This window comes from Oculina patagonica, chromosome 13 (assembly GCF_052425735.1).
Source record: "Oculina patagonica isolate OP01 chromosome 13, crgOcupat, whole genome shotgun sequence".
Lineage (NCBI taxonomy): Eukaryota > Metazoa > Cnidaria > Anthozoa > Scleractinia > Oculinidae > Oculina > Oculina patagonica.
This window is the reverse complement of record NC_135770.1, coordinates 9,767,532-9,792,121: the sequence shown is the minus strand read 5'-3', so window position 1 is coordinate 9,792,121 and position 24,590 is coordinate 9,767,532. Positions and strand designations below refer to the sequence as shown.

General features: G+C 38.0%; 1 protein-coding gene and 1 long non-coding RNA gene across 4 annotated transcripts; one reads left to right on the top strand and one right to left on the bottom strand.

The window, feature by feature from the left end:
- Window positions 1-324: 324 nt before the first annotated feature.
- LOC144636742 (uncharacterized) lies at window positions 325-5,500 on the bottom strand. Of its 3 annotated transcripts, none has more exons than XR_013567613.1 (4): window positions 5,216-5,500; window positions 2,620-2,721; window positions 2,436-2,495; window positions 325-1,795 (listed from the first exon to the last, which is right to left on the bottom strand). It is a non-coding gene; the product is annotated as an uncharacterized LOC144636742 (long non-coding RNA). The 3 variants fall into 3 exon arrangements; XR_013567612.1 differs by lacking the exon at window positions 5,216-5,500 and having other exon boundaries at window positions 325-462; window positions 1,737-1,795; window positions 2,620-2,768; XR_013567611.1 differs by lacking the exon at window positions 5,216-5,500 and having other exon boundaries at window positions 2,620-2,768.
- Window positions 5,501-12,693: 7,193 nt separating this feature from the next.
- On the top strand, window positions 12,694-23,038 carry LOC144636724 (reticulon-1-A-like). Its single transcript, XM_078495923.1, has 9 exons — window positions 12,694-13,158; window positions 13,443-13,496; window positions 16,136-16,343; window positions 16,508-16,547; window positions 17,700-17,798; window positions 18,600-18,669; window positions 19,289-19,335; window positions 20,605-20,663; window positions 21,066-23,038. Exons 1-9 carry the CDS (start codon window positions 12,927-12,929, stop codon window positions 21,112-21,114), a joined length of 858 nt encoding a protein of 285 aa, XP_078352049.1. The 5' UTR covers window positions 12,694-12,926; the 3' UTR covers window positions 21,115-23,038.
- Window positions 23,039-24,590: the final 1,552 nt, after the last annotated feature.

Below are 24,590 nucleotides of genomic sequence, written 5' to 3'. Positions count from 1 at the left end.
ATCGGCTCGCTCTTGGCCATCAATCCCCGCGCTTCCTGCCTAGGCCTGTTTTCCCGCCTTACCGTATTAACCGGCCGGCGCCTGGGGATGAGGCAAGAGCTTGAGTGACAATTCAAACGGGGTTTTACAATGGTGGTCTTAACGTGGTGGTGGTGGGGGGGGGGGGGTGGGGGGTAAGAGGCATTGTTCCTGTTGTTTGCTCTATTTCTCTGCAAGGGTAGCCGAACCATTTCTGTGAGACCTTGAAAGAGCTGCTATCCGACCCACGTTGAGAAAGAGTAACAATTACAGGACAACTGACAGAAATTATTGAGACAATTGGCAAGAAAAAGTTTATTTGAAACATGCTGGCGAATTTACACAGCTATGTTGCGTTAAACAAATCAGTCTTGTCCGGCATAGCCCTGTTCATCCAGTACACAGTTGCACCAGCTTCCAGCCTGCCCTCCAATAGGACACACACTAAAAAGAAGAGAAAATCATATTAGAATCATTAAGGTCAGGGGTCCGAATCCCGAATTGGAACCTGAATACTTTTTGGGCTTTTCTTTTTAAGCCGCTTAATTTGACGTGTACCTGGACCATGCTATTCCATTTCAAAAGACAATTTTTCCATTTTGTACTTGCCTGTCACTGTTCTTTGCATTTGCATGAGTCTTAAGCATTCCCCTTTAACGTAAACGTGTAGTTTAGCCTGTCAATGAATGCGCTAGGGTATGCGCCAGATTTCTTTCTCTGAAATTATTTCGTACCCATAAATTGCATCAAATTAGCGATATATTTGGAATTATTTTGGATTATAACTCTTAAATTGTCTTAATTTTTTGAATATCTTTCAGGGATGTTTAAATGAAATGCTTTTAGGGAAAGTGGAAAGCGAAACGTTACCGTATGTTAAATTGGTTTTCTTGTTTGTGATGCATTTCTTTACGCATTTCAAACGATTTTAATACACTTCTCCTGAAATATTTTTTAAAATTGGAGTTGCTGATAGCAAGTTAAGTGCTGCGAAGTAAGTTATAAGAATAATAATAATAATAATAATAGTAGGAACGGACGGAAGGTCAAAGGAATGTTTCGGATGTTCACATTTTCAGATGTGAAAGATATGATTTTCTCTGGTACTTAAATGTTTGTAATTCGCTTAGTTTATAAAAAAATTAGTGAAATTGACGAATGGAAGCAATGTAACCTAACATTCAAACCTAACATAGCACGTTCAATTCGGTTGCAAAGCCATCAGAAACACCCATTTATGACGTCAAAAAGCTCAAAGCTCGTTCCATTCCAGCGCGCGGTCGTTATGAAACGTTTTCGTGGAGCCGTCGCAGATAATCTTCGTAGTGCTTTTGCTGTACATATTCCCCGCTTAAGGCTCAGAAAGTAAAATTTCTCCTTAAATTTAATTGGTAATGAATAATTATGAAAGCGAATTATAAGAAGGCCTCGTAGGAGAGATTTCTTGAGAAGCATTTACAAAGTACTGAACAGAAGCGCAAGCGGCAACGCTTTAAAATTTAACTTCTTACTCTTTAGCGAAAAGGACATCGCAAACGACAAACGCAACTTCAACATTGTAAATGCCGCTGATCATACGTACTGCATGTACTTAAAATCATTGCCAGTGAAAAAGTCGAATCGAGTGTGTCGCCTATATAAAGCGCCCAGGCCCCGCGCGGACAGTCAAAAATAGTTCTGCTGCTACGCTAAGGCTTCGCAGCAATTATTTCCATTACCATCTTCCACCGCAACATGCCTGCCCAGGGCTGCAGAGGTCATGCACACAACCACGTTTCTATGGGAGAGAAAATAAGATAATCGACCTTGAACATGTCATCGACAGTGAATACCAGGAATTATTAAAAACAAGCAATGGTATATTGCAATTCCTGAGTTTTGATTGGTTAACAGTCAATGGCATATGAGCTCATATACCATTGATCACAAATATGGTAGCCGATACGCGTTAACGAGAACAGCCGGGGAGCTCAAATATTGCAATTCTTTGGGTGTTTTTAATAAAACAATTATTCCACCGTGCTTGTTGGATATGAGATAGTTATAGCCAACGAAGAGCGTAGCGCCGAGTTGGCTATCTACCATCTCATATCCAACGCGCGCTCATAGAATAGCTGTTAAATATAATGCATCATACCATAGTTACTAACTATGATCATATCTGTAAACACAGCATAAATACATGGGGAAAATATGGCTAGGAGCCTAGGAAGGTAGGAAAGAAGGAAGGAAGGAAGGAAGACCGAGGGATGGTTTCTGTTTAAAAAACGATGAAAACGGCTTCAAAGAAATTTTTCCATATATTGCTGCACTTTGTATAGTAAAATCACGAGAATGAAAGAGATAAGAGGGTTGTTTCCAAACACTTTTGGCATGTTATAAAAATGCAACAATACAAATTATTAGACCTCTGGTACCTGATTGTTCAGCTAGTAGTCCCTGAATCCAGTGTCGTACAAGTTTTTGCCAAACTTCTTCTGGGAAGAGAAGACGCAAATGATCAACAACAAGGTGACGCACAAATTGACAAGTTAAGTAAGTAATTAAAGTATATCTTGAAAGTATATCTTCTTTTAAAATGTGCCGACACAAAAAAAATACCTCCTCTAAGTTCTCGTAAACGCGGTTTCCTTTCCACTCGGCATAGGTGGTTGTTATGGCAACCAAAAGAAGGATGGCGACCAGTGCTGCTTTCATTTTTATCTGAAAACTGCAAACATCAAAAAAGCCAACTCGTTAGAAAGTAGACATAACGGCAAATCTACGATAAGATCATTGTGTTTAATAATAATCGATTTTCACAACAAGATTAAGAAGGTAAAAGAAATAGGCAGGAAAATGAAACAAAATCTTTATTCGTAAGCAAATAAAACCCTTTAAATACAGTTGCAAAATACATGAATGTTTAATAAAGAGCTTGTTTAATGAGAAGCGCTAGTAGTTTTCATTGCTTTCTTTCGAGCTTTCTCTCTTTTTGAAGACTTTTTTAAAGGCGTATTGCAAGCAACGTCTGCCATGTTTGTGACAAAAAACCTTTGGGGGTGCGTCAACGTAGGTCAGTTGTCACCCTCCAACGGAAAAATCGCCGGTAAATCGCGTCTAAATTCGAGCAAGTTCGAAATAGCGGCGATTTCGTGGAGACCAATCGCCACGAAATCGCCATGGAATCGCCGCTAGTTTACGCGCGTGATTTGGAATCGTCGTTTAAATCGCCGCGAAAATCGCCTGCGTAAACGGGCCTTATGCTGGACTTCCACTGATGCGTAATTTTTTTACGTGTGTTTACGTGCGTGAAAAAATTTAGAGACAATGTAGGAACGACTAGCGTAAATGTGTACGCAAGTCGTTCACTTTCCTCTAATCTTTTTCACGCACGTAAACGCACGTGAAAAATTACGCGTCAGTGGAAATCCAACTTTAAACATGTTTAAAGAAGACGCATATCAGTACACGTTCACGAAGCTACAAATTTTTCGTAAACGGAAAAGAAATACATTAATGACGCTTTCCCTGGCTTCGTTTCCCGGCAAGGGAGCCTTTTTTACAAGTTGCCATGGATGTTTTGGTCGTTTTACTGGTTACAATTTAATCACTGATCTTTTTGGCTTCTCCTTGAAATAAATCACTTCAAGCTACAAACATTGCATGTGTATGCGCAAAATTAGATTGAACTTTGTCACCATTTATTCGACCATCATACTGTGTAGAAAGCAAGACGCCAGCAATTTGCCTCTCAAATGAACTTCTGCTTCGATCATTGCGCTGACAAGAAATCATTATTTAACAAAAGAGGCGAAAACCGTAACCAATTAGAACTCAAATAAAGTAGGGGCTAAGTGACGTAATTTTAGGCAATTTCGGCACTGATTTATTTACGGACGATTTATTTAAATATCATCAGTCACCATTTCGCTTGGAAGGATAATTTGCTGGCCGCTTAATGGAGGTAAAAAACCATATAAATAATACACTTGTGACAGCAAAAAGGTGGCCGTTGAATAGAGGTATCAAATACAGAGGTTTACTGACAAATAAATCGGGACTTTGGAAAGTGGCCGCTTAATGGAGGGGCCGCTTAATAGGTGGCCGCTTAATAGAGGTCGGACTGTACCATGTTTCCCTGCAGGCGCGCGTCATAGAGGGAATCGGGCATTTACTGCAGCTGTGCGTAGCATGACGTCGACCTTGCTATTCGTAACTTCAAACTCCGTGCACGGCTCTAGCGACTACAGAGTGTACAGGAAGCCTTCGCCAGGTGCTGCTGGAACTGCGTAGACGCATGGTTTCGACATGGTTTACTACGCTCCCTGATTCACTTACGCCGTTAAATTTGATTCACTTATCAAATTACTCTGCCCAAGCAAACTTCATCCGTTCTCATGGTCTTATCCTTGCGGTAACGTTATGTAATAACATTATTCAGCATTATTAAAGGATAAGAATTTTGAGACACTTGAAACGGGTGGATATACATCCAGATAGAAGTTAATGGGTGTGATTGATGGGTGATGGTCGTTTTGTTGGGTTCAGTGATTTTCAAAGAAACCTCCGTTGTAGGTCGATAGGTACTAAGGGGAGTGATTTTTCAAGGATAGCGACAGAGAAAGCTTTTAGGTTGTAAAGAAACCCTCGTTCTGCTTCGGCAAGCAAGTGAAACACTAATTAATTATCGACTGTGAGTTAGCAAAAGTAAATTAGCGCCGACAAAAGGGCTAACACGCTCGAAATTTTAGCTTTCCAAAAATGACGGCACACGAACGGCACTTGGAAGGGAAATATTTCGCTTGCTAAATTAAGTTAGTAATGTTGCTGGTTGGTTCCTCTGCACTAATTGATTTATAAATCACGTTCATCTTTTATTTTGGTTAATTCATATGCCTCTAGGATAATTTCTTCCATTTTAGAAGATAAAATGTTTTGTTTGGTTGTCTTAAATTAAACCCTCGAAGTCAGTTCCCGCTCAGTCAGTAATATTTTTAGCAAAGCGTTACGTTTTACCAACATAGCTGGCCTGGGAGAAAGATGGGAACAAGACACTCAGTCAATGTTGTGCTTTGAGAGTCCCACCTCTTCCCAAGCACTACTAAATTGCACTAAAAAAACTCTTAAGTGTACTTCAAAAGAGGAGACTTCTTGCAATCACCCAACCAAAACTAAGCAGGGTACGTATACATTCTTTCGAATGAAAGAGACATACCCAACCTTGTCGGTTTATGTAGAAATTATTTCCTTTCCTTCGGGTTAATCACGACACACCAAGTGATGGGGAACACGGACTGCTTACTCATTTAATATCCGTGATGTGATTTGATTGGTTAAAAGAGAGAGTGATTGACGTGTGCGCTCTGTTATTGTTTGAAAGAAAATCTAATTGGCTTAAAGACACATGATGTGACACATGATGTGAATTGAGAAGTTAGCAACCTCGTCCTCAGGGTCTTCTCAGCGACGAGTTTTCAAAATGGTGGCTCGTCCAGCCGCCATCTCGAAAGCGGAGTAGGCACTGGGGACGAGGTTGCGCTTCAGAGGGAAGTACATTCGCGTCCCCATAGCCCTTTCGTTTCTCTTAGCCGGCTTGGCACGAGAAAACGAAGGGCTCTGGGGACATAGGATTTTTGAATTTATTCGAATTTTTTTTATCGGCCTTTTGGAACAAAGAATTCTCAAAAGGAAGTCGAAAACGTAACGACTCTCTCATACATTCTTTTGAAACATCATGACTGTTTACATGAAGACCGGAAGTCCTAGAATCTAGGTCTGGAAATCCCCAGAGCCCTTCGTTTTCTCGTGCCAAGGACCAGCCGGCTAAGAGAAACGAAAGGGCTATAGGGACGAGAATTAGGGAAGTATTAAAGGCAAGTGTATCATGTTTGGCTGTGTCGTTCGAAGAGAGATCTCTTTTGTTAGAAATAGTCCTTTTTCAAGTTGCTTTTTGCCCGATCTGTTACAAAATGATCCCTTTTGCAAAACTTTTCATCTGAAAATGAGTCAACGTGCGAGAAACACACATTTTCGTACGAATGGTTTGGCAAGGCTCGTTTTGACGCTGAGGTAAACTCAGAAGTGATCTGTTGGAACGTGTTTCCGAAACCCTTTTTTGTTTTATGTAAACCAAGCCCCTCGGCAAAAACAAACGAACAAACAAATCAGAGACTATGAGACCTCGTACCAAAAAGTTCGAGACTCGGAGATCGAAACAAATACACAAACACAAGACTTCGTGACGGAACCGTAATGGCTTCCAAGATTTGGAGATCAGATAGACGAGTACTGAATGTGCCTGTTTGTTCCTGTTTGGCAAAAACGTTCATGTACTGCAAGTAGTGTAAATCAAAAAAAGGTTGCACAAGCATTTCTAAGACTGAAAGGAAAAAAGTTTCAGCCCTTGATTTGCGTTAAACAAACTAATAGACTGTCCACAGCCTCTCTATTTTTCAACGCAAAAAAAGGCGAAAAAATCGGCGAGCGAAGCGAGCGTGAGCGCGAAGCGCGGGGGAGAGAGAGGAGAAGGGGGCGGGAGCGAGCGCCTCCCGTTTTGCGCTGGCGTCCAGTTCTCTCGCTGTTCTTTCCCCGCGGTCATCAATCGAAAAAATACGAAAAAATAGAGGGCTGTGAACAGTCTAACAAACTTAGTATATCAGTGATAATTTTAAAATGCTATCAGGCACGTGTTTAAACCTAGGACAGAAAGATGTGACAAAAAGGTAGATAAACAACCGGCAAAGAAAGTTGTAATTTTGTCTTTCTTCATCGCACGCGACGCATGGCGTCACCTAAGCGCGCGCTCAAATAAAAGGCATGCGGTGTAATCTGATGGAAAGTTACAAGGGCATTTATATTATCAAGAATCTGAAAACGTAGCCAGGGTAGCTTTTTCCATTCAAACCTGTTAAATTCAAATGAGTCACAAATTGTAATAAACCAAAACCTGAGTGAAACTTCTCAGAGCATTATATTTTCCACTAATTTTAAGTCTACATGTTGGTACGAAAAAATAAAAGTATTAAGTTACATCGGGAGTAATGGGCTCCTGGTTACATCCCTTAAATAAATAAAAAAAACTATCTTCCAACTGCACGTAAACAGAAGTATTAAGTTTGCAAGGAAACCAAAAGTATTTTACGCGAAAAACGAAAGTATCATGCGACATCCTTTGCACGAGAGAGCAACATCCTTTGCTTTCGATTTGCTCGAAAAAAAAATTGCTTTCGTTTGTTATAAAAAAAAAAACAAAAGTTTCATGTTTCATGCCTCAGCGAAATTGAGAAAGTACAGTCAACTCTCTCTTAACGGACACCTCTATAAGACGGACACCTCCATAAGACGGACACCTGGTGTTGGTCCCGTCCCTGCCGTTTTTCAGTCATTTTACTGTAACTAAACTCTCTATAAGACGGACACCTTTCTAAGACGGACAGTTGGTGCCGGTCCCGAAGGTGTCCGTTTTAGAGAGAGTTGACTTTAAATTCAAAATTTAGCACGCAAGCAGCAGCAAATATTAAAAGATCGGGCGCTCCAAAGACCGCACTTTGACCGCGCTCAATCTCGAGCCCAGAGTGTTCCCCGGCTCCTCGGTCCGTCAACGGTGGGTCAGCGGTAGGGTCGCCGGGACACACTCTGGGAAACTGAAATGTATTTCTCTTTCTCTATTGGCCCTCACAGAACAATAGAAATCAACACGGAAGTCTGAAAAGCTTCCCGGAAGTAAACCAAACCGGAAACCCTGGAAAAACATTTTTTTGTTTTCCATGGTCAAATGTTCAGAAGTATCAGCTTAATTTTGTAAAAACCATAGGCGTACGGGCAATTTTTTGCCAGGGGGGGCGGTGAGACATTTGCCCAAAAAATTCTCGCAAGTTGCCCAAATTTTTACGAAACAGTCGAGAAGAAACGAGGGTCATACGATGCATTAACGTAACATGGATTTACAGTTTTGGCCTCAGATTGTATTAAAACGCAGACAAAAGCCATGTCTTACTCCGTACAAAGTGAAAGTAAACATTGTTGGTTTTTGTTCGTTCTAACTTTTCCAAAAACAAATAATAAAAAGAGAGAGGCGGCCCCAAAAAATGAAGCGGGCTGGGACGAGAAATATTTGTATGTTTTTTTTATTTGGCTTTTATGACACGTTGTCGCCCCATCAGGTGCTGCGGAGGTAAGTTTTCAAACTGCGCAACGCACTGAATGATCGTTCTTCAGAACACGATGTAGCAGGTATCACTGCATAGATATGAACCACGTAAGGAAACTCTGAAAACTTATCAAATAGATCATTCTCTTGCATTGTCTCCAGCATTTCTGAAACAGTCATGTAGCGTAATCCGCACACACGACGAAAAACTCGCGCACATTTTCTGCTCGGCTTCAGAATCGCCGTCGATTTAGTAAAATTTAGCAACGCGGAGAAGCTTTCTTTATCAGTTGTTTAACTGTGACAGATATTTGACGACAGTGCCCAACAGTAAAAAAAAATTACAAATATGTATATCAACAAATGATCCCCTCTCTCATCAGGTGCTAAGCAACCACTTTTTCATGTGTATTTAATTGGCTTTAACACGCCGACTTCAGGTTAAAATACAAAAAAAAATCTATCTCTTCGAAAAAATAACTTCTTTAAAAACTGGCTTTGCCCAAATTTCTCTTGCTGCCCAAAAAATCTGAGTTGCCCAAAATTTGGGGGGGGGGGGCTGCAGCCCCCCTGCCCCCCCCGGCCCGTACGCCTATGGAAAAAACACCTAAGAAATCGTGATATGGCTCTAAATAAATGAAGTATTTTCTAATTCTACCCTTCTCTTTGAACGTAAAAGATACCATGAATAAAAAAAGGACTTCCTTTAAACGTCGATTCTGAACGGAGTTTTAAAACAACAAACGACGGCGTCACCAAGGACAAGGTTGATTGAAAACTCAATTTATAGTTGACTTACAAATCTCGCTAGAACTACTGTTTTCATTCAAATCTCCGTTCCGGTTGAAAAACTGAATATGACAGACAGTGCACGATTCAAAATAATTACTAATGACGCAGAATTTGAACATTACGCGTTGTTGTTTTGATGAAGAAAATGAATTGTACAAAAATTATAACACACGTGTGCACGTGCTGAGTGGCCAAAATGCTAATTACGCCTTTTGAATAGCGTTGACCGGTGTGCATGTGGCCTTCAACGTCTTTATTAATATCACCGCCATTCAACGAGAAGCAAATTGTTTGCTCGAAAACATGCAACCTATCCTGAAAAGATGCGCTGTCAGCGAGAAGCCCTTCCAATATACAAAAGTCGCCAAACAAAAATATGCGAAAGTCGCCAAACAAAATTTTTTTATGAACAGAACAATAGCTTGTCTGTGCGTTGTGTATTATGTAAATTTCTTAGCTGTCCTCTGCAAAACAACAACGAACACACGCACGCAGTCTTCACGGACGGAATCCTGGAAGGCTAACAACACCTTTGATTTAAAACAAACATAGCAGAATGCTCAAGAAAGAGACTAAAGGAAATCAAAACACCAAAGGCTCTTTTGTTAACTCTCTCTTTTGTTAACTGCAGGAGGTTATTGTTACTTTTGTTGAATCAATAAACACCAGTAATACTGTAGTTCAACTTTCTCGATTTACTTCCGTTCTGGGAAATTTACTTCCGCTTGGAACTATCAATCAATCAATCAATTTTATTTCCATTTTGGTCACTACATGTTACATAAATTTAGGAACATATAAAAGAATGGAGGAGGACTAAAGAAACCCTTACAGGCTTTTTAGATAGTCCCCCTTTAACTAAGACCTTAATTACAAAGTATTTAATCAATTTGGTATCAGGATTCAGCTAGCGAGAAGTGTATTCATTACATCATTCAAAATCAACAAGTGTGATTGAAAAACCTAGTACTAATATTAAATTGAATAGGCACAACAATTTGACAGTAAAAACTGTTTCATCTTTCTTTTAAATACATGTATTGAGACAGAACATTTTATTTCATTTGGAATAGTGTTCCATATATTAATTACTTTATTTCTTGTCGAGTACACACCCAAATTTGTCCTATTGAACTTTTTGTGTAAATCATTGGATTTTCTTGTAGAATGATTATGAATTCGAGAATTTTCTGTACAGAAATCATTGAAGTACGCTGGTAGAGAGTTCGACTTATGACTATAACAGAAGATGCTTATTAGAAAATCATTGATTTGGTTAATGTCTAATAAATTCAGTCTTTCAAAAATTGGACGAGAGGGAGCTTTATATGACGAGAATGTTATGACTCGCAATGCCTTCTTCTGGAGTTTGAGCAACTTGTCAAGCCTGGTAGGATAATTATTTGCCCAAATAGTATTACCATAAAAGAGATACGGATAAATTAAACTATTATATAACATTTTCAGAAGTGATTGATTAACATAGAAGCGGATTCTACAAAGAATACCTATAGTTTTAGAGATTTTTGTCGCAATATATTCAATATGACTTTTCCATGTTAAGTGCTGATCAATTATAATTCCAAGGAATTTCGTCTGATCTACTTTTTGGATTTCTTGGTTATTTAAGTTAATACACAAATTTGTTTTTATTTGTTTCATATGAGATTTGAATACAATAAAATTGCATTTTTTGACATTTAGTGTAAGTTGATTTAGTTTAAGCCATTCTTGAACATGGGTTAACTCGTCATTTACTGTAGATTCAAGTTTCTTAATATCTTTTCCTGAGCAAAAGAGATTAGTATCATCAGCAAATAGAATAAATGATAGCTTATTAGTTGACTTTATTAAATCATTAATATAAATTAAAAAAAGCAAAGGACCAAGGACAGATCCTTGTGGAACGCCACAAGTGATACTCATTTCCACTGATCTTGTGTTATTATATTTAACAATTTGCTTTCTGTTTGTGAGGTAGTCCTTTAACCAGTCATGACATTTACCACGTATACCATAAAAATATAACTTTTGCAAGAGAATGTCATGATTGACAGTGTCAAATGCCTTTGACAAATCGAGAAATATGCCAATTGTATATTCATTGTTTTCAATAGCCTTTGTTATTTTATCAACAAGTCCAATTATAGCATGATTAGTAGAGCTTTTACTTCGAAACCCATATTGATTACTTGCTAGAATGTTATGCTATCAATATAATTAATAAGTCTTTTATACATTAACTTTTCAAGAATCTTAGAAAAACACGGAAGAACAGATATTGGCCTATAATTTGAAAATACATCTTTGTCTGATGACTTATAAACTGGCGTTACTAAAGCCACTTTTAATTTACTTGGAATTTTACCTGTGTTAAAGGTAAGATTAAAAATATGAGAAAGTGGTAATGCTATGTATGGAGCAACATATTTAATAATTCTGCTGTTTATTTCATCTATTCCAGAGCTAGATTTAGTCTTTATTTTATTGATTTCACTTACAACCTCACTACATGTTGTTTCATATAAGAACATGGAATTATTGAAATCACCTTTTAAGTATTTACTAAATCCATTTGATCTTTGATCAAAATCTTTAGCTAAATTAGGCCCAATATTAACAAAAAAGTCATTGAAATTGTTTGCAATTACGTCTGGATCCGATACATAATTATTGTTATGTATAAAAGAACTTGGTAAATTTCTGTTTGTTTGCTTTTTCCTAATTAGTTCATTTATTGTATTCCACGTGGAGTTTAAATCAGTTCCAGCTTGTTCCAATTTTTTACTATAGTAATTCTTTTTAGCAATCCTCACTATGTGATTTAGTTTATTTCGGTATGATTTATATTTTTCTTTATTTACATTTGTTGGTTTTTTTTAAGAATTTTTTATACAAACTTTCTTTCGTGGTTGAAGATTTTTTAATACCTTTAGATATCCATAAATTTCTTAGATTTCGTTTATTTCTAGTTTTAATTATTTTTTTCGGAAAGTGTTTATCATATAAATCATAAAATGCATCATAAAATGCATTGAGAGACTCTTTTGGATCATGCGCAATAATAAACGGAAGACCAAGGTTCTTCCTGAAATCGACCTGAAATTGATCTGATCAATTCCAGTTTCCCAGAGTCCGTCCCGTACCGCTGACCGACTAGACGGACTCTGGGCTCGAGATTGGACCGCGCTAGGCTCGAGGAGACTGAGAGACGACTGGGGACGAGTCAGCGATTGATAGCTATAGGTAAATAACGCGGGCTCATGATCAGAAACGGCTGGCACTTTATAAAGGTTGAACCGGGCGCGCGAGGAAAAAATATTTTTAGAGCTGTTAGAGGATTTTAAAAGCTCATTGTCATTAGGAACAATATCCTGTTCTTTAGCTAATAATGCCCTAAAACAACCCTTCAAACTCCTTTCGTATTTAATATCGTTGCGGAAAAGATGCAAGTTTGTTCGCTCACCACTCCTCCACGTTTATAGCAAAAGAGAGACCCTGGAAACGAGGTTGCCTGCTTCCGACTTCTGGCGACTGACGACATTTTGTCCGCTCTTCAATACTCTTTCTGTTTGAATAATACATATGTAAAAACCTCAGGTTACTTAAACGCGCAAAAACAGCATTTATTTCTAGTAAAAGTTCAAAAAGAATGGCAAAATATCGCAATAGAATTCACTTTTTAGCCAGGCACGTTTCACGCACACTTTGAACTTTGAGATTTCCTTTTTTGGAGGCCCATTGAAATGAAATTATAACGGCCTCTCTGATTGGTTCATTCACATCCGTCTTCCAAATATGGCGAGGCCGTGAAAAAATTGCGCCAGTGTGATTTTTGTAAACATCGAGCTCCATCATTTCTAAATTTCGTACTTTCCTCACAATTCTTGCGTAAGATTCAGCCTTCTGGGTGCTTTACTAACCATAAATTTGTATAGTCGGTGGAGTATAAGTTAAAAGAGTTTCTTGGATATTTATCTTCAATATGTCGGAGGCCAATGTACCAGAGACGAGCGACTTGCTAGATTTGTCAACGGGTTTTGAAGACGAGGATGTGTCTTCTACAACACCAGCTTTTGATGAGCCAGCAAAAGACGAAGAACCTTCTCCAGAAAGCGAACAAGTGCCCGACGAAAAGGAAGAGACTCCAGCCGTAGAAGACTTACCGACAGAGAAAACAGAATCGGAAGAAAAATCTGAAGAAACGACCTCGAAAGGTAGAGATTGTCTGCTGGCGCGTGTGCACGTTAATATAAACGCGTTAAAATACCACTACTTTGTCTGTAGATTACATTGTGAATGCAGGGTAGCCCGTCTGATATTGTAATGCCTTATGAAATGCTGGATTTAGCTTGTGAAGGAAGAAATAATTAACGTTTAATTCTGTGAATGTGTGCTTGTAAGATACGAACAGGAGCTTGTATTCAGATTTTGTTTGAAGTAGATTTCATCATTTCATCGTTGGATTTCGCTCTAAAAGTTGCTGTTTGTAAATATTTAGAGCTGACAAGCCGGCCAGCGAGATGGATGAAAGAAAATGGAGTTGATCAAAGAGGTAACGTTTAGTTATTGTGCATTTTGAAGTGAAACTACAATTTCCCTGCTTTGGTTACCTGCAAAAGCAAGCGAGGTTCTTGACTGCGCGTGTACAATTTCACTTGTAATGGATGTTTCACAGTGGCTTAAATTTTTTTTAATATTTCAACTTCACTTCAAAAATTTCGAAACAGGAAAAAAATCATAGATATGGAGAAAAAGAATTTTTATTGACTGCGAATTCGAACGAACGGCGTTCGAAAACTCCATTAGTAATTATTCTCTTTAGGGGCGCTGCCTTACAAAATGAAAACATGGACGCACCCTGCTCATCGATACGATTGGAAACTTTCATTTGCTTATTAAATCGGAAACCGAGGCTAGAATATAGGGTGCAATTGCAGTTAAATAAAATAATTATGGTTTGAAGATTTCTCTCCTCGTGTCCTAGATGATGTACAGTTGCTATTGAACTCTATATTGAGTAGGCCATTTTACTTGCAGGCGAAAATAAATAATTCCCTTTTCCTATTCACAATTGTTCCTATTGTAGATTTATCCCTGATATTCAGAAAGTGCTCTCCAGTTGACTGAAATAATTATTTTCTATGATTCTGTCAAACTGAATTATTTATTACTAACCAGCATATATTTTGTTTTTGACTTAAATTTGGGGTGGGGCCTACAAAATAACTTCAATCTTTTTTTATCTCTTTTAATGAAAAAATTCTCTCATTTTATTAAGAAGTAAAATCAAACGTGTATATGAAATATTTTCCTGATCTTTCCATGAAAATGCAATATAATTGAGGCTTCATGGAGTACATGCTTTGAGAAGCTACTTTTTCCAATACACCTGCTGATTTATTTACAATATTTCTTTCAAAGCTGTTGTCTGTGTACATTCAAATTTTTATTCCTACATTGAAGAAGAATCATACTTGGGTTTTGCTAAATAGCACGCCTTGTGGGTGTGTAAAATTTAAGATGCTTGCCGTGTAGCCTGTTCCTTTTGTTATTTTAGTTTCCAGTGTGCAGGAAATTGAATGTCAAGGTTTTTGACTTTTATATGCTATTTCTCCAGTTAGGTATAATAAATATTGCACTTAATCTCTGGCAAAATTAAATGCGGATTTAGAAATCAAATTAGTTGCTTCTCACAACTGCTGTCAGCAAGTTTCTTGTCTCTTGTGTCGGTTGGCTCTATTTTGAGAAACATTGCTCGTGGCATATTTTTAGTTGCTATTTTTGATATACACAACATTCTGTTATAAGCGACAAAAAGAGCTCTGATTTTGTTGTCTTTTGGCCTGTTTAGAGCACAAAATTTCACTTCATTTTCTAAATAAAAAAAATTGACTAGTGTTAAAGCTGGTTCCTTTTGTTACAGAGCTGAGAAAATAACTACAGAGATTATGAAAGAAAACAGTGAAACTTATTTTGTTGTTTGTGTTTTTCTATAAATAATCTTTTGAACTTCTGAGCAAATTTGCATATTAGACATGCTACTTAAATAGATAAAAAATAAAAACATACCAATGTTGGAAATTTTATGTTTTCACTTACAACCTTGTTGTAATTCTCTGCATTCTTGAAATTATGACTCAGACAAAATAAAAACGAAATAATGTGTCTCTATTGCACATAAGGCAGTATTAAAGGTGAATCAAAATTGGAAAAGCTTTTCTGCTGTTTACACCAGAAGGTCATGTAGATTAAAAGCATGAAACAAAAAGAAATCTGACATACATCAATATCACAATTTTAATTTTCTGAAGGTCAACTTTTAGGTCAAATTTTGATCAATTTGTACAATGTAGGTGTCTTTCAGGGATGTAGCTAAGAAATAACTAAGCCGGCTTGCTCAAAAGCCCAGCTGGCTCTTTTGGTATCTATACCTTTAACCCTTTCACCGCACTAAACCGGAAAACCGGGATTCTATTTTCCCACTGGAACGTACTAAACCGCTTTTCTGGGAATTTGACCGCTTAAGATTTGAGATCAGAGACCTAGGAACTAGGCTCCAAGAGGGGGGTCTAATATATTGTAAATTGAAAGCACATGGTTAGACTTCAAAATGGGGTCCTTGAATTGTGAAGTGAAGTAAAAGAACTCGATAAAAACATGAAGTGAAGATGCGCAAATCAACATTTTCCGCCATATTTGTCAATGGTGAATGGCTCGAGTTATTGAAGACCTCTTCGAACCTCGAATGCCAAGATCAAAGCCGTATGGACTCAAACTGTCCTACCGTTTTCTACACGTTTTCCGTGCGGTTGAACAATGCCGTAAGAGTTGTACAAACTTTCCATTAATTTTCCGCTCTTTTTTGAATGAAATAAATGTTCTAATTCATCACAATGTTTTTGTCTTGGATTTTCTTGCTTGTGTTGTAATTTTTGGAATACAAAAGTTTATTTGAAGTGCACAAACCCTGTTTAAAAAATGAAATCATGCTATTTTAGACAGAAAGTTTGACATAGCTAGAAATTCGCTGTTCGGGGGGTTTTGTGTACTGGAAATAGAATGGTGAAATGGTTAAAATTACCCCAAATCTTTGTTTCCTTGTGAAATTTCAGCAGTGAAAAGCTCTCTTTCAATAGGTGAAATTAGCTGGTAGCCGGCTCTAAGCTACATTCCTGGTCTTTTCTTTCGTAGTAATTGACCTGATCTACTGGCGCTGTCTGAAGAAGACTGGTATTGTGGTTGCCACCGGGCTGGTACTGTTGATTTCGCTGACCATGTATACGTTACTGAGTGTTGTGACGTTCTTCTCCATGGCATTGTTAACAGTGTCGCTGCTGTACAGGGTCGGCATGACTGTCATGGGTGCTATCCAGAAAACTGGCACTGAAAATCCATTCAAGTAAGTACTACAACAGGTCGACAAGAGTTCTGTCTATCTATTGTCTATCTATGGGGATAGTTGTAATACTTGTATACTGTAGTATGATTGTCCTGGTAAGAATAATTTTGAGTGGTTGTAAAAAGTATAACTTAGGCAAATAATGGGTCTTAATTCTATTACAGGACAATTCTTGAGAAAGATGTGGACATACCGAAAGAAAAGGTACAATTTTGTCTGTTGCATTTCTTTTAATTTTGAGTATGTTTGCGCAGGGCTGCAAATATTAGTCGGACATCGGACTTTGGCCGACCACAATTTGCCAATGTTCAATGAAATTCCAATTGTGGAGGGACAGAATGTCCGGACAACTTTTTTTGGCTTTCCAGTGCAAACACCAATGTTCTGCATTGACAACGCATTAGAAAAGCAGGTTCACATATGGAGCAGTACTGTAGTATGATCTCCGACCTCCAGGGCTGCAAATAACAGTCGGTCATTGGACATTGGCCGACCAAACTTTGCTCATGTCCGACGAAATCCCAAGTTTTGTTGGACATGATGTCCGGACAATTTTTTGATCATAAATCATTTTTCAGCAATGAATAAAAATCTGTCCCGGGCTGAGATTTCAGCCTGGCTTCCTGAACAAATCTTCTTAAAAAGACATTTGCGATTACATGAGGATAGTTTCATCCCAGGCCGAATTATAGCCCAGGCTGAAATTGATATCTCAGCCCCGGCAAACAAGCTGAAAAACCTCATGTTATTTTAATCACGTTTTCAATTTCAGCCCGGGCTGAAAGTGAGCTTATGGATGCGCAGTGGTGGTTTTCAACGAAATAAAATGGCAGCCACAATGATTATTCAGTTTTAAAAGTGTTCAGCCCGGGCTGAAGTTCGCCATGTATTAGCAACAAAATTCCAGCCCAGCAGACCAGGCTGAAATTCTCCATGTAATCAGGCCCTTAGTAGGACATATGTCCTTTCAAGTGAAAAAAATTATTTGCAGCCCTGAACCTCACTTTTGTTTTGTCTGATCAAAATGGTAAATAAATCGGATGCATGTCCTTTTAAGGAAAAAAAAATCAGCCCTGGTTGCGTGTATAAATGTGCTTGCAACAGTTTATCTGGTACGTGCAAGTACTGTGGTGTTAAACAGGGAATCCCTTGTGATCCAATTTATACTTTTACCAAGTGTGATCTCACTAGTTTACCTAACACTGGTGATTACATAAACGTAATATATTTCTGTCCACAACAGAAATGTCCTCTATCCTCTTCAGAACATTAGATGAAATTGTCCTGTACTGTGCAAGATGATAATAAAAAAAAATTGTACAATTTTTTAAGTCTCTCTTTTCTTTTTTGTAACAGGCTGTGGAGTTTGTGGAGGCCAGCATCGACCACATCAATGCTCATTCCAAGCAACTGAGACGACTTTTCTTAGTGGAGGATATTGTTGACTCCATCAAGGTATATGTCATGGTGTGCGTTTCTCAAAAGTCCCAAAAACTGTTCGAGCCCGAAAACGGTCCCTTACCACCGTTTGCATTGATACGCTATTTTTCAAATCGAGTTGCCTGTGGAAATGTTTCCAAAATTTCCGTCAATCAAAGTTTGAAAGGATTTCCGACAAGGTTTCTGCCCATTTCTGGCTAGCGATCACAAAAGTGAACTGGCGATAAATAAATTTTTTTATCCGCGTCCAAAACTCCTTAAACTGTTTTAAGCAGGTGCAGTTTAAACCATTTTGTAGCTTAGTTGTCAAAAAGGGCTTTGTCTCGCTAAACTGTCAAAATAAACACAATAAAAATAAAAGGTACAGAACTTTCATGTTCAGCGAGCCGGGAACGTATCGTGACATTCCTTCTGCCACTGTCTCTGAACTGTCGGCTTTGAATAAAATTAATTTTTCGTAAAGATCTGTAAACCGTTTACTCATTTAGTTTCTTTCGGTTTCCAAACGCAAAAAGCCTTGAAATTGAAGGTAAAGTCTTGAAAAAATGTCTGCTGTATAATAAAGTTGAATTTGATCACGTTTCTGTAGTCTTCTGTCGGCTTAAAATATATTGGTCCAAGAGAATTCGAAATTTATATTAACTCTACCTCTGTAATACAGACACCTTAAAAATAAGGACACTTTTCTTTGTCCCTCTGGTGTCTGTATTGAAGACGTTTGACTGTATTTCAGTACATTTTAAAATTATACAAACACATTAATTCCAGTTAGGGTTTGAGAAGTAACAGTGTTTATGTGTCATTTGTTTCTTGTAGTTTGGACTCCTGTTGTGGGTTTTGTCGTACGTTGGAGCTTGGTTCAGTGCACTAACTCTTATTATTGTTGGTGAGTATGCAATTGCATTTAGTTGTTACATGTAAATGAAAATGCTGAATGTGTTTGTTGTCAAAGTCTGGTTTATGCCAACAATGTTTAATACTTGAGATGTTAAGATTTGGAACTTACTGCCTGCTTGTAAATGTACCTTATGAATTTATTTCATGATAATTACCTGATTGGAGCAAAACAGTCTCTTTAGAATTCTATAGAAACGATGCTTAATTGTACTTAACAATGGACAGCCACAAGTCATCTGTATTGTGCTGTCATATAGACTGCATTTAGAAGTGAAAGACTACATTTGGAAATGGTGTAAACCATAACAAGTTTTGGTTTAGACTTGCTATTTTTGAACTTTGTTTTATCTTTAACTTTATTTTATATAATTTTATTATTTGCATGTTTCCTGGGTAACATTTACTTGAGTCAGTGTAAAAGTAGTTGTAACTAAAAGTTTATAATCATTGTTTCTTGACGAACTGGTATTATTGTTGTTTTAATAACTAATTAATAATTTCATTTTGCACATTTCAGAGGCAGCTTTAAATGAGGCAATGCAGGGGTCAGTAAATTGTAGGACAAACTTTGTGTTGTTTTAATTTATTCCTTGTCTTTTCTTTGACAGCTTTTATTATCCTGTTCTCCTTGCCTCGCTTGTATGAAGATCATCAGGTATGTACTATCGTCCAAGCAGTGATATTTGAAATTTCCCATCCATTTACACATCAGTAATTTTCTAACTTGGTGGTGAGGGTGTCTAATAAGTTTGGGGTTGCCTGTATGCTTAAAAATGGGTTTATGTCTGTGTATCCTATTGTCAACTAGAACATTTTTCCTAGATAATTTAAAAACTAATTCACTACAGTTTTAAGAATGTTATTTTAATTCAGTTAAAAAAATGAACAGAAGACATACAGTAAGAAAACCTTGGCTTACCAATCAGCTTCAGCAGACCAGACCTACAACATCATTGACTAAGAACAACTTTCTACTTGACTCTGAAGATGACTTCCACTCAGGTTGTCCAAACCTCACCAACAACAGTTCTTAAGGGCCCACTGACGGATTTCTCGCGCGTTGCTAAGGTGCTAAAAGAGCGCGCGCTGTATTGCGTGTACGGGTTACTCCCGCTATCTGTACGCGCCAGATGTGCAAAAAAATTTCCTTTCGAGCACTTCTTCAAACTCGCCAAATAAGATGAAACAATAAGAACTACCGAAAAACTTCCTGACTAATAGTTGACTTCACATCTGAGAATCAGTCAGATTAAATTGAACCAGGAAAAGCAGTTTTTTTACGCATGCAAATAATCTCAAAAGCGTACGCATACAACTAGCGCGCGCACTGTTCTCTTGTCAGATGAATTACGCATGCGTTAACAAAATGATTTCTGGTTTGCAGAAAAAATCTAAATACTTGGCGGTCTTTAATTTGATTCACTTTTTTTCGACGTTATATTTTTCCGACCTGGGTCGGGAACATAACTAAGTATTCATTTGCTGAAATCATTTTTAATAAAAATTTTATGGACAAATCAATATTTTAAATCTCTCTAAAAAAATTATTTTCCATAATGAAATGAAACCCATAAACCAAGATACAAAAACAAATAAAGATCATGACACCATGAATGATTTTCTGATAACATGCAAAACATCAAAAATTTTAGACTTTTTCTTTATTGGTCACGTGATCATGGGCGTGGCCCGATGACGTCATATTTACGTTATGGACTGAGTAAAAGATTCAACCATAACTAAACAAGAAAAATTGCTAAAACTATATAACCGTGAATGTCCTTAGCAACGGGTCCAAATATATACGTCAGTGGGCCCTTAAAGCAACTACTCAAACCTGGACAATCACACTATACAAACTACAGTATAAGAATATAAGAAACCTTACTTGGCAAGTTCATTACCTTTTTGTTTTTATTTACAGGATAAGGTTGATGAATACCTGTCAGTGGCTCGTACCCAAATTTCCTCAATAATCAAACAGTAAGTCATTGTTGGAATGTATTTTGTCACTTTACCTTGCACCATTGTCGCCCTGGCCTTCCCAGAGACACCAGACCATAGAAATTTCAGAAAATTGCAACAAGGGCAATGTGCAAAGAAACCAAAGGTAGTATCATTTTATCAGAAATGTGACTTCTCTTATTAAAATGTACATTATTATATTAGTCTTCGGAGACTGTCAAAATTTTTTGATGACTTTCAGATGTAGCTCTTCCAGTTAACTTTGGAAACCTTTAGGTCAAATTAAATTATCAATAATTTTATGTCAATTTTGCCCTTGCTGTTGACGAATAAAAGTTCATAAAATGTGCTTTCTATTCTTAAATTTGTATTTTTATAAAAAAAGGTTAAAATGTCATGTTTTTTCCTTTTTACTTGTAGGGCAAAGTCAAAGTTGCCAGCCAAGCTGCAAAAGCAGAAGTCACAGTAAACCACTGATCATGACATCAAGGAATTTTAATTCCGCGTGGCTCTGATTTGAAGTGTACTCTCTTTGTTATCCCTGCCTGTTGCTTAATTTGTATGTGGATGTGACTTGAATCTCGGAGATAGTTGAAATTTGTCGGAAATTTTGTTTGATGCGTTTTTACTTCGGCACTGGTGATGGACAATGGTTTTCTTTGTATGGAAATCGTTTAAAGAGATACTCTAGATGATAACTCTGAATTATTTTTAATCAAGACATTGTGATGTGACTCCTTCCTTGTAAGCTAAAGTTGTAATGGCTCATTGTGGTTCAGAGTGTTATAAGGCCACCCCCGTTTAAACCCCAACCTCCCCCCCCCCTTACCAAAAGGGGTTACAGCCAACTCCCACTATAACAGACACCTTCGGGACCACAATTTTTTGTCTGCAATAGAGAAAGTCCGTAGTAGCAGGAGTTATTTTCAGTAATTCTTATTCGCCAGGACTTCAGCTCCTGTCCGTAAACACAGAGTGTCCGTTATAGCGAGGTGTCTGCAAGGCGGTAGTTGACTGTATTGAGTATTAATGGGTCCATACTTACGAATGATAACAATATCCAAGGTATTCCGCCCCTCAAAATGTAGATAGTAATGCTGTGCTAGTGTTTTGGATAGCTTTTGTTATGTGTAACAGATCAATCAAACACGTAAACTCGAACTTGTAGAAGAAGAAAAAAGGGTGGTAGGTGTGGAAAATTTCTTGTTTTGTGACTGTCATTTTGCGGCATGTGTATGCAGAGCTTGATAAAAACTTGAATTTTAAAATTTGCTTTTTTGCCAGAGACAGTCAAAAGCCTGCATAATTGGTTTCTTTTGAAATCATATTTCAGTCGGCAGATGGCTGGCTTGGTTGCTTTCCTGATCGAGTTAGAATGAAAAGTTACTTGCCCAGCACAAAAGGTGACCAGGTGGGACTTTTAAAAAAGAAAAAATAATGAATGGCATTAAACTTATGGGTTATTGCTTTCAGTGAACAATTTACCAAGCAAGAAATCAGAGGGTAACAACAAGCACAAATCTGTCTGTGTTCGGGCTAGGGTACTGTAGCAATGCTGGGTCAGTTAAAGACAAAAATTTTTCCATGCCCTATGGAGGCGTGTTGGGGGGGGGGGGGGTGGGGAGTGTCTGTGTTGTGGTCTACTTGAGCAGGAAGCAAAAGAATAGGCCATTTTCAAAAATACCATAATACTATTTGTTGTCCCTCCAAAATTTTGCATAAGCATTGTTTTGCTGTCCCAAGAGAAAATGAAAACAATGCTTATGCAAAATTTTGGAGGGACAACAAAGAGTAATGTATTATGGTTTTTTTGAAAATAACCTAAAACAGAATCCAACTTTTACACGCATTTTAGCAGTTATAATACCTTAGACGTGTATTAATAATAATTATTTAATGACTAGTAATGAGATGTTAAATAATTTAGTGCGTTCCCAATTAGCCTTGTATGCGTGTTTTTAGCAGTTTTGCAATCTTCGTGGCTTGGTTCTCTAACTTAATAAAAACTGGAGAATACCGTATCAGGCCTGATAAAAACGTTCGTCTTTTTAATCTGCATTGTTTAAAAGCGAACGGTCGAGTGGATCGAAAGCACATTCCTGACTGTTTTTAGTTAGAAATACACTTTATCCTATGTGTTTAGTTACTATCTCCCTTGAAATTCTTAATCTTGTACTGAAAAGTAACTAAAAACTAGTTAAAAAAATAAAACAAGTCGTCGCCCATTCTCTTTCAATCGTGTGTTTGGTAGCACCATCTTTTTTTTTTGTTTGTTAAGGAATATCTACTTCACTGGTATTTTTCTTGACGTGCTTCCCGAATACACTCAACTCTTGCGCTTTTAGAAACCTTGTAGTTACCTTGTATGCAGTGAATAAAAAACGTCAAACGTATATCATTGATTGAAATTTTTTAATAACTACTATGCTTATTGTGTGTGGTAAAAGAAAGACTTGAGACAACCCGTAAAAATGTTGACTTAGATGAAATGTGTTTTCTTTAGCCCTTTCTTTTAGCAGTCCAGCAATATGATTACCCTAGAAAACTCTGGCTAGTTGTCTTATTGTTTATTTCAGAAGACACTGGAAAAGATAACAGTTCAAAACCTACAATTTTAGGGATTTTCAAGCCAATTTCCTTTCAAAGGCAACAGTTACGGACAAGCTTAAAATTTCTATCGCCTTGTAGTGAAGTGGGCGAGGAGCGAATCCCCAAGATTTTCGCGAGTAAATCTCCCCCCCCCCCCCCCCCCCCCGAACTTTTCGCTCACAATGGCCGAGCGCAAACGTTTGAGCAAACTTAAAAAAGTGTGCGCTCTGATTGGTTAATTTAACGTCTACAATTTGCCCATGGGTGTGCGCTGACGTAGGTGCTTGTGTAGCCAATTAGATTGTGAGTTTTCCAATGTATAGTCGGTCACTGGTTTATACTAAGAGCAATTATAGTTCACCACTAAATTTTCTCCGATTCTGATTGGTTTAAATTGAACACGTGACGCGATAGTGCCCGTCCGCCGGAGGGCACTATCAGCCCATAGTGCCCTCCCGTGAAAAAATGCCCGGATCGATAGTGCCCGCCCGTGACTGTTTTTTGTAAACAAGCCGCCTGCAGACAAAAAAACCCAACCAAATTCACTGCATTTAGTGGGTTTCTCGTCTGGTTTTGTTTCGTTTGTTAAATTTCGGCTTTCAATTGAGTTTTTTATCCTCAAAAGTAAAAATAATTTACGATGCTTGTTTTTGTATGTGCGCGCGGAAGAAAATTTAGTGGTGAACAATAAAAACAATAGAGTGTTTCTGTCTCGGAACTATCGGACTGATAGTTGCCCCTTGGAAATTTGATGTTCTTAAAACTAGCATATTTGCCCTCGAAGCTTCGCTTCTCGGGCTAATATTTGTTTTAAGAACATCAAATTTCCGCGGGGCAACTATCAGCCGATAGTTCCTCGACAGAAACACTCTATTGTTAAAATAGAGAACGACAAGAGAACCAATCTGGTTCGCGAATTTGCAATAATAGACCACGACGACTGCCTACTAGTAGTTCCAGACTTGTACCCAGTCGTTGCTCGTTTTTTCGTTTTTCGCTACGTTCGAAGAGGTTGATGGGAAGGACAGAAAAAGTAAGTTCGTCCTTCCCTTGATGCCTTGCGCGCCGCTCAAAAAGCAAGAGAAGCGACTGGGTACGAGTCTGAAGGTCGTCTGAAGTAGTTCCGTGAACGTTCAACTTCAAAGGGGCAACTCGCTTTTTCAACAAAAACCCGTCCTTGCAATCTTGAAAAGATAAGGATAACATTTTGCCTCACTGGCATCTGCCTCGTCCCCAGGCGCCGATCGGCTGGTTGGTTAAGGGGGGAAAACCGGGAGCGCGGGGGTTGATGGTTAGGGTGTCTTCGCCCTCCCGCCCGCATCAGTCCCACAACGCCAAGCGAACCGTGCACGGCCA

Bases quoted from the DNA above. Each gene is read 5' to 3' on its own strand.
- LOC144636724 (XM_078495923.1), top strand. From the start codon at position 12,927: ATGTCGGAGGCCAATGTACCAGAGACGAGCGACTTGCTAGATTTGTCA. The intron at 17,799-18,599 runs GTATATGTCATG...TGTTTCTTGTAG, and splicing joins ATATTGTTGACTCCATCAAG to TTTGGACTCCTGTTGTGGGT. The intron at 19,336-20,604 runs GTATGTACTATC...TTTTATTTACAG, and splicing joins GCTTGTATGAAGATCATCAG to GATAAGGTTGATGAATACCT.